The following is a 9,643-nucleotide window of genomic DNA, read 5'->3' on the forward strand; positions in this document are numbered from 1 at the left end:
GGAAATAAAGCAAGAGGCATTTGAATTATGCATGAAATGAAACAGAACTTTTAGCAATTTGGAATTACTCAGATGACTAAAATGTTAAGATAGACATCCACTATATAGAAGGGAAGAATGATTTGACCCTGCCTTATAAACAACAAAACAACTTTTATGTTTTACTGACTACGTAACATGATTCACATTTTTGTTTGTTTTAAACCTTGTCCCTAATTCCCTACTGTCTTCTCTTTGTCTCTCTGCATATTTTTTTTTCCTATTTCCAGACTGTAAACTCTCTAGGAGCAGAGATAAATATTTTTTAATCTCACTGATGTACCCTACAAAGTTATGGCCTTACATTAATGTTTAATAATAATTTAGAAGATTAGAAAATGAACAAAGCTAAAAAGCAAATATGCCAGAAAGATCATCTTGGCTTCATTCATTCTGACAAAGCGAGAGTTAACTTTTCTTGTTTATGATCTTTCATAACACACAGACAACGCACTGCATCATATCTTGCCTAATACTGCAAACTGCAAATATTTTGTAAAACATGAAATAAGCTATTACATTTTGTAAAACAAAGAAGTCTTAACATGAGCCCTGAACACAGCATCTAATATTCAATTTTTACTAAATGGAGAGGGTAGTCAATTGTGTGCAAGTTAGCAAGGTATTGTGATTTATAAACCTGCAGAAGCATCATGCTTCATCCCAGAGGCCTGAAGGTACTGGCTGAGGAAACAGGACCACTAGCAATAATTGTCACTATAATTGTTATCTTGGAATACACACGAGGTTGCCCAAGACTGCAGAAAGCAACTTATAGTTCCAAACATTAAAAAAAGATTAAGAATAACGAGTAATCTGGGTAAAGAAGAAATCTGTGAAGGAATCTAGCATGTTATAGCTACAGATTGATAAAACAGATCATGCCATACTGAACTGAATAGGCATTTTCAATGTAGAAACAGGGTAGATCGGTGAGGGCAATTTGGGCGCGTCGTTAAATTGGATTTCAGCCAAGCATTTGACAGCACTGCCCAAGCGGCACAGACACTGGAGAAGTATGGTCTGACTAGTATAGTAAGGAGGACTGACTAATAAGAGGCAATGAGTTATCAGTTGTTACATCAGAATGGGGCAGAGACAAAAATGGTATCCTGCAGGGGCCAGTATTCTTAAACATACATCAATACCCTAATGAATATACATATATACAATGAGGGCTCAAATCAGCAGTCTATACTAAGCTAAAATATACAGCAAGTACAGCAGGATAAACCAAAAACACAGTTGTATCTGGACATCTTTTCCACTTGGCTGATCCAGTGTGAGCTGAAATGTAATGCAAAGCAGTGCAAGATAATTAGCAAAGACTATGTCAGTTATAAACTAGGAACTCTAGAAACCAGTTATGAAGAAAAGGCTGGGTGTTATCACTGAACTGAATCCTTCAGCGCATTGCCATTCCAGAAAGTTTTTCTAATCTCTCCTGATGGAGAGAGCCTAAGTGCATAACCATACTTGCATGTTAAAAGGAACCACACAGGCAAGAGACAAATTATTCACTCTGAAAATCAGGATTAAAAACAAAGAGTAATACTAGCAATTAAAGCTGAAAGTGATTAAGTTTATCTTGGATATTAGAGCCCATCTTGGCCATGAGGATGGACAGCAGAACAGTTTGCCTAATGAGGAAAGTATGATTCAATCACTAGACATGTAAGGAAAGAAAGCTAAGAGTGCGTGTGCACCACAGAGCAAATAGCGAGGGTTGGACTGGACTCTTTAAGGAATCCATTAAAGATTATCAGATCCTGGTGCTCACCTCTGTGGGCTGATGGTTGGGTCTAGGACAGCCAGCCTCCAGAGAACCACCATCTCATCACACATGCTGGCACAGGCATGGGCAGCCACTTCTGACTGACCATTACTGCGGCCGGTGTGCCCGCTAGCGCTGCTGTGGGACGCAGATGTTCGCACGCTGTACCACCAACCCGTTATCTGCAGAAGAAGATACATTCAATGCAACTGTGCCCAAACATCCGATTCCCAAGTCCCACCCACCCCACATTTGCACAGGCTGGAGGACCTAAATTCTGGAAGTAAATCGTAAATGACGATCAGGAATAGTAAATTCTGTTGCTAGGCATGCAATGCCTTGTTTTTTATTTATTTTTAAATGAATTATGGGCATTAAAGCAGAGGCACATAAAGGCCTGGTCTACACTACGAGTTTAGGGAGTAGCGCTGAAATAGACATTGCCAGCTCGAATTAGGGTTAGTGTGGACGCAATTCAACGGTATTGGCCTCCGGGAGCTATCCCACAGTGCACCACTGTGACCACTCTGGACAGCAATCTGAACTCGGATGCACTGGCCAGGTAGACAGGAAAAGCCCCATGAACTTTTGAATTTCATTCCTGTTTGTCCAGCGTGGAGAGCTGATCAGCACAGGTGACCATGCAGTCCCTGAATCGAAAAAGAGCTCCAGCATGGACCGTACGGGAGGTACTGGATCTGATCGCTGTATGGGGAGACGAATCCGTGTTAGCTGAACTCTGTTCCAAACAGACGGAATGAAAAAACATTTGAAAAAAACTCCAAGGCCATGATGGACAGAGGCCACAACAGGGAGTCAACACAGTGCCGCATGAAATGTAAGGAGCTGAGACAAGCGTACCAGAAAGCCAAAGAATCAAACAGACGCTCCGGGACAGAGCTGCAGACATGCTGCTTCTATGCTGAGCTGCAGGCAATTGGGGGGGGGGGGGGGGGCGCCACCACTACCCATCCGTGGACTCCGATGATGGGGTACTCTCAGTCGCCATGCCTGAGGATTTTGCGGACGGGGAAGATGAGGAGGAGGAGGAGGACGACGAGGTTGAGGAGAGCACACAGCACACCGTTCTCCCCAACAGCCAGGATCTTTTTCTCAGCCTGACTGACGTACCCTCCCAAGGCGGTATCCCAGACCATGAAGCCATAGAAGCCTCTGGTGAGTGTACCTTTGTAAATATAAAACATGGTTTAAAAGCAAGCGTTTTTTAATGATTAATTTGCCCTGAGGACTTGGGATGTATTCGCGGCCAGAACAGCTACTGGAAAAGTCTGCTAACGTGTCTGGGGATGGAGCGGAAATCCTCCAGGGACATCTCCATGAAGCTCTCCTGGAGGTACTCCAAAAGCCTTTGCAGAAGGTTTCTGGGCAGCATAGCCTTATTCCGTCCTCCATGGTAGGACACTTGACCACGCCATGCTAGTAGCAAGTAATCTGGTATCATTGCATGACAAAGCCTGGCAGTGTATGGTCCCGGTGTTTGCTGGCATTCAAGCAACATCCGTTCTTTATCTCTCTGTGTTATCGTCAGGGGAGTGATATCGTTCATGGTAACCTGGTTGAAATACGTGAATTTAATTAAGGGGACATTCATAGGTGGCCATTCCTACCGGGCTGTTTGCCTGTGGCTGAAAAGAAATCTTCCCCGCAGTCAGCCAAGCGGAGGGAGGGAGAGGCATTGGCGCTGAGCTGTTGGTATTTGGCTAGCAGGGATCTTCCCTGATACCAGCCACGCGATTGGGGAAGGGTTAAAGCGATTATCGCAGAGAAAAGGATGGTGGGGGGGGCTTCACGCTGAGCTGTCCGGGTTTGCCTAGCAGGGATCTTCCCTGACACCAGCCACGCGGTGCGGTGGGGGAGGGTCAAATTCTGTTGCCTGGTGCGTTTGATGTCTAAACACCAAAGCCGCAGGCACTCAATACAAGATGCAAAAAATGACCTTGTACCAAAATCACATGTGCTATGTAATGTGAATAGTGTTGTTCACCATGAAAGAGTATACCCATTGTTCTGTAAAATATATCTTTTTAAATACTTCTCTCCCTTTTTTCCTCCTGCAGCTGCAAATGTTTCAAGCCTCCCTCCTCTGTCCCAAAGGCTATCTCAGATAAGGCGGCGAAAAAACACACACGCGTGATGAAATGTTCCCTGAGCTCATGCAGGCGTCCCGCACTGAAAGAGCTGAGCACAAAGGGTGGAGGGACACAATAGCGCAGAACAGGAAAGCGGCCAGTGAACGTGAGGAAAGGTGGCGGCAGGAAGATCAGAGGATGCACGAAGCAACGCTGGGGCTACTGCAGGAACAAACGGACGTGATCTGGCGTCTGGTGGAGGTTCAAGGAACGTAGGCTGGGGAGACAGCGACTGCAGCCCCTGTTTAACTGCCCTCCCTCCTCCCCATGTTCCATAGTTGCCTCCTCACCCAGACGCCCAAGAACGTGGGGGGGTAGGCTCCAGGCACCCAACCGCTCCACCCCAGCGGACAAAAGGCTGTCATTCAACAAGTATTGAAGTGGTCTCTTCCTTCCCTCCTCCCCGACCCCACCCGGGCTACCTTGTGTGTTATCTCCCTGTTTTTATAATCAATTAATAAAGAATACATGGTTTTTAAATGATAGTGACTTTATTTCCAATCTGTGATCGAAGGGGAGAGGGTGGTTGGCTTACAGAGAATTTTAGAGTCAACCAAGGGGGCGGGTTTTCATCAAGGAGAAACAAATAGAACTATCACACAGTACCCTGGCCAGTCATGAAACTGTTTTTCAAAGCTTCTCTGATGCGCAGTGCTTCCTGATGTGCTCTTCTAATCGGCCGCCAGGCAATTTGCCTCAGCCTCCCACCCCGCCATAAACGTCTCCCCCTTACTTTCACAGAGATTGTGCAGCACACAGCAAGCAGCAATAACAATGGGGATATTGGTTTCGCGGAGGTCCAAGCGAGTCAGTAAACTCCACCAGCGACCCTTCAAACATCCAAATGCACACTACCACCATTCTGCAATTGCTCAGCCTATAGTTGAACAGCTCCTTACTACTGTCCAGGGTGCCTGTGTACAGCTTCATGAGCCAAGGTATTAAGGGGTAGGCTGGGTCCCCAAGGATAACTATAGGCATTTCAACATCCATAACAGTTATTTTCTGGTCTGGGAAGTAAATCCCTTCCTGCAGCCGTTTAAACAGACCAGTGTTCCTGAAGACGTGAGCGTCATGAACCTTTCCCGGCCATCCCACGTTGATGTCGCTGAAACGTCTCTTGTGATCCACCAGTGCTTGCTGCACCATTGAAAAGTACCCCTTGCGGTTTATATACTGGATGCCTTGCTAGTCCGGTCCCAAGATAGGGATATGCATTCCGTCTATCGCCCCACCAGTTAGGGATTCCCATTGCAGCAAAGCCATCTACTATGACCTGCACATTTCCCAGAGCCACTACCTTTGATAGCAGCAGCTCAGTGATTGCATTGGCTACTTGCATGACAGTAACCCCCACAGTAGATTTGCCCACTCCAAATTGATTCCCGACTGACTGGTAGCTGTCTGGCATTGCAAGCTTCTAGAGGGCTATTGCCACTCGCTTGTGAACTGTGAGGGCTGCTCTCATCTTGGTATTCTTGCACTTCAGGGCAGGGGAAAGCAAGTCAAAGTTCCACAAAAGTGCCCTTACGCATGTGAAAGTTTCGCAGTCACTGGGAATCATCCCAGACTTGCAACACTATGCGGTCCCACGAGTCTGTGCTTGTTTCCCAGGCCCAGAGTCGGCGTTCCAAGGCATGAACCTGCCCCATTACCACCATGATCTCCACATTGCCGGGGCCCGCGCTTTCAGGTAAGTCTGTGTCCATGTCCTCATCACTCTCGTCACCGCGCTGCCATCGCCTCCTCGCCTGGTTTTTCAGCTTCTGGTTCTGCATAAACCGCACGATAATGCCTGAGGTGTTTACAATGCTCATAACTGCTGCAGTGAGCTGAACGGGCTCCATGATTGCCGTGCTATGGCATCTGCGCAGAAAAAAGGCGCGAAACGATTGTCTGCTGTTGCTCTGACGGAGGGAGGGGCAACTGATGAAATGGCTTACAGGGTTGTCACACAATGGCCCCCTCAAGGATTGACCTCAAAACCCTGGGTTTAGCAGGCCAATGTTCAAACCACTGAGCTATCCCTCCCCCGACTATTCACGGAGGGAGTAGGGGGAGCAAATGAATACTGAACAAATCTGGTCTCTCTATTGTTTTGCTCCACTCCATCTTTCTTATACATCTTAGGCTGGCAGCAGACGGTGCAGTACAACTGCTAGCCATAGTCATCTCCTGGCTGCTCGCCAGAAGACGGTGCAATAGGACTGCTGGCCATCATCGTCTCCCATTTATGTCCAGGTGCCCCCAACCAACCTCACTGAGACCAGCCAGGAGCACACGTCTGCCCAGGCGCCCCCGACCGACCTCACCGAGGTCAGCTAAAAGAGCACCCAGGAGTACGATGGCTACCAGTCATAATGCACCATCTGCTGCCAAAAGGCAATGAGCTGCCGCTGTGTAGCAACGCAGTCCCACGTCTGCCAGCACCCAGGAGACGTACGGTGACGGTGAGCTGAGTGGGCTCCATGCTTGCCGTGGCATGATGTCTGCATGGAAAAAAGGTTGCTCTCACTGAGGGAAGGGCGCACAGGGTTGGCTTACTGTACTGTTCCCGCAGTCTCCGCCACCCATTGGAATTCTGGGTTGAGCTTCCAATGCCTGATGGGGTAAAAACAGTGTCGCGGGTGGTTCTGGGTAAATGTCATCAGCCACCTCCCCCACCCCCCCTCCGTGAAAGCAATAGCAAAAAATCATTTCTTGCCTTTTTCCCTGGGTTACCCGTGCAGATGACATACCACGGCAAGCACGGAGCCCACTCAGCTCACTGTCACCGTATGTCTCCTGGGTGCTGCTGGCAGACGCGGTACTGCAGTGCTATACAGCAGCATCCCCTTGCCTTGACCCTTGTCGGTCGGGGGCGCCTGGACAGACATGGGTGCTCCTGGATGGCCTTGGTAAGGTCAGTCGGGGGTGCCTGGAAAAAAAAGGGGACTGACTCCAGGTCATTCCCTTCTTTAAGATTTGTCTAATGGAGATTCAGTCCCTGCCTGGAATATCATGCCAGCTGGAGGCTTCTGCCTCAGGCTGCTCTTCCAGTTGGCAGCATCGTGTGGTCACACCTACCTCACCCTGCCCCTTGCTCCCATGGCTCATGAAGCCTGGACAGTAGTAAGGAGCAGTTCAACTATAGGCTGAGCAAGTGCAGAATGGTGGTTCACTCTACTTCCCTGTAAGCCAACCACCCTCCCCTCCCCCCTTTGATCTCTGCTTGCAGAGGCAATAAAGTCAGTGTTGTTTCAAATTCATGCATTCTTTATTACTTCATCACACAAATGGGGGGATAACTGCCAAGGTAGCCCAGAATGGGTGGGGAAGGAGGGAAGCAACGGGTGGGGTTGTTGTATAGGCATCCCCTAGAATGGCATGCAGCTCGCTCATCATTTCTGTGGGATGTATGAGGCTCTGACCCGGAGCAGCTGTTTGCATCTGTGGTTCTTTAGTAGGCTTGCCTGATATTCTAGGCAGCACTGAATCTCCATTAGACAAAACTTAAAGAAGAGAATGACCTGGGGAGTCATTCCCATTTTTGTCCAGGCGCGCCCGTCTGCCTAAGCGCTCCCGACCGACCTCACCAAGGCCAGCCAGGAACACCCATGACAGCAGCAGATGGTACAGTATGACTGGTAACCATCATTGCCAACTTGCAAAGCAGCAGACGGTACAGTAACCGTCTTTGCTAACTTGCAAAGGCCAGGAGGTGCTGCTGTGTAGCACTGGAGTACCGCATCTGTCAGCAACATCCATCCGTTGCTTTCACGGAGGAAGGGTCGATTGATGACATTTACCCATAACCACCAGCGACAAATTTTTAGCCCCATCAGGCATTGGGAGCTCAACCCAGAATTCCAATGGGCAACGGAGACTGCGGGAACTGTGGGATAGCTACCACAGTACACTGCTCCGAAAGTCAATGCTTGCCATGGTTCTGTGGATGCACACCGCTGAATTAATGTGCTTAGTGTGGACGCATGCACTCGACTTTATACAATCTGTTCCCAAAAATCAACTTCTGTAAAATCAGAGTAATTTCATAGTGTAGACATAGCCAAAGAAGGGCCCCATAGAAACATAGGGCTGGATGGAACCTCACACAAGAATGAAAACAAGAGCAGAATGACTGGAGATAGGGAAAACAGCTATAAAAATATACTCTGCAGTACAATAGTGGCAAATCCAGCACACTGTTAGTGACTAAAGTTATCACGACCTGGTTGCAGTTTAGTGACCTATGTGAAATGAATTTTGTGGCTCAGTCTGGTTGCGAAAGAACAGATGACTTGATAATATCCACTCTCACAAATGGTTCTCCTCTTAGCTGCATCATCAGAAAGAGCAAGAACTGAATGGGCATGGAGAGAGAAACCTTTGATTTTCCTACTCCAACTAAGGTAGAGGCATATGATAGGGTAAGGGGGAGAGAAGCATGCACTGAAGAAACCCATGGTTACATCTGCATTGTGGAGTGACAACCTGTGTCTAGAATTGTCAAAATGAACCTTTTCCCTACCACTAAATTCAAACAAAATTGTTATTATTACTACTATTGTTAACAGATTTAAAGTAAAGGCTCAAAGCTTCCAAAAGCTATTTTCTACTAAATAACTGAAGGGTCTGAAATTGTGCCATCCAACATAACCTTAAAGTCAAAAGTAATGGTCATAGCAGATGGACTTTGTTTTGGAAAATTCAACAGAGTAAACTGCACTGATTGGACAGAAGAGGCACAGGCAAAAGATGACAAAAAGGATTTAATACAAATATACATATACAACATCATCATGGGATGCAATGGAGTTGTGAGCATCACAGATCCAGCACCCAAAGTCAGACCACAGAAGCTCACTGAAGAGCAGTTCACTTTGGAGGGAATGTGCCTCTCCCACAATGCACATAAAGACTCAAATTTTCCAAGCCATGAATTCTAACAGCATTGAACAGTCATTACCATTGACTGGTTCCCCAGTAACCGATCTGCTTCCCCAGGAGGGACTGAATACCTGCTCATAGGTCAGACACTGGTCAGTCAGGATCTCCAGCAGAGGGGCTGCATTGCTGTCTCTTCTCTTGAACATCTCCCGAACAATAGAGAGCAGGTTCCAGATCCCCTCAGGCTCTCTCCCTCTCAGGGGACGCAGGAGACATGCCCACTCGGCAGCGGCTGGTGGCTCCGTGGAGGAGAGGTACATAGAGTTCACATCACTGAGAGAGTGAAAGGGGAAGGAGAACAGGAATGAAGACAAGACAAAGCACAGCAACACAAAAATAGATTCTGGGCCATCAAATATTTGCATCTTGAGAAGGGCTTTGACAAATGTGTATCACTTAAGAGTAAGCATAACAGGAGTCAGACAGGAACAAGCAAGTTTTATATATATATATATATATATATATATATATATACATACACACACACACACACACACACACACACACTGTGAAAAGACTAAATGAGTACTAAAGAGGGTTTTTATCTACTGAGACTTAACATTGCAACAGACATGCACAGAGAACATTACCTGGGAGAGTGACCCCACAATTAAGCATCCTTAGTTTCATGGCACGATGCTCACTTATACACCATACAGTCCATGTAGAAGCAAAGGAGAGCACTCCCATGGACTCTGAGTCCATGTTCCGCAACCCTTTGTAGGCAGGGATACAGTCCTTACTCTGAAGA

The 9,643-nt window shown here is 47.2% G+C and overlaps 1 protein-coding gene across 8 annotated transcripts in view; it reads right to left on the bottom strand.

The window, feature by feature from the left end:
- Nucleotides 1-9,643, bottom strand: part of ZSWIM8 (zinc finger SWIM-type containing 8) — a 133,683-nt gene that overhangs the window by 42,269 nt on the left and 81,771 nt on the right. For 7 of the 8 annotated variants that reach the window (XM_039547615.1, XM_039547612.1, XM_039547613.1 and 4 more), the window contains 2 exons: nucleotides 8,964-9,165; nucleotides 1,820-1,995 (listed from right to left, as the gene is read on the bottom strand). In XM_039547615.1, coding sequence (XP_039403549.1) covers nucleotides 1,820-1,995; nucleotides 8,964-9,165 — 378 coding nt within the window. Of the gene's footprint in view, nucleotides 1-1,819; nucleotides 1,996-8,963; nucleotides 9,166-9,482; nucleotides 9,621-9,643 lie in introns of those variants that run through there. The other variant, XM_039547618.1, reaches the window with a different exon arrangement.

Source organism: Mauremys reevesii, linkage group 7 (genome assembly GCF_016161935.1).
Source record: "Mauremys reevesii isolate NIE-2019 linkage group 7, ASM1616193v1, whole genome shotgun sequence".
Lineage (NCBI taxonomy): Eukaryota > Metazoa > Chordata > Testudines > Geoemydidae > Mauremys > Mauremys reevesii.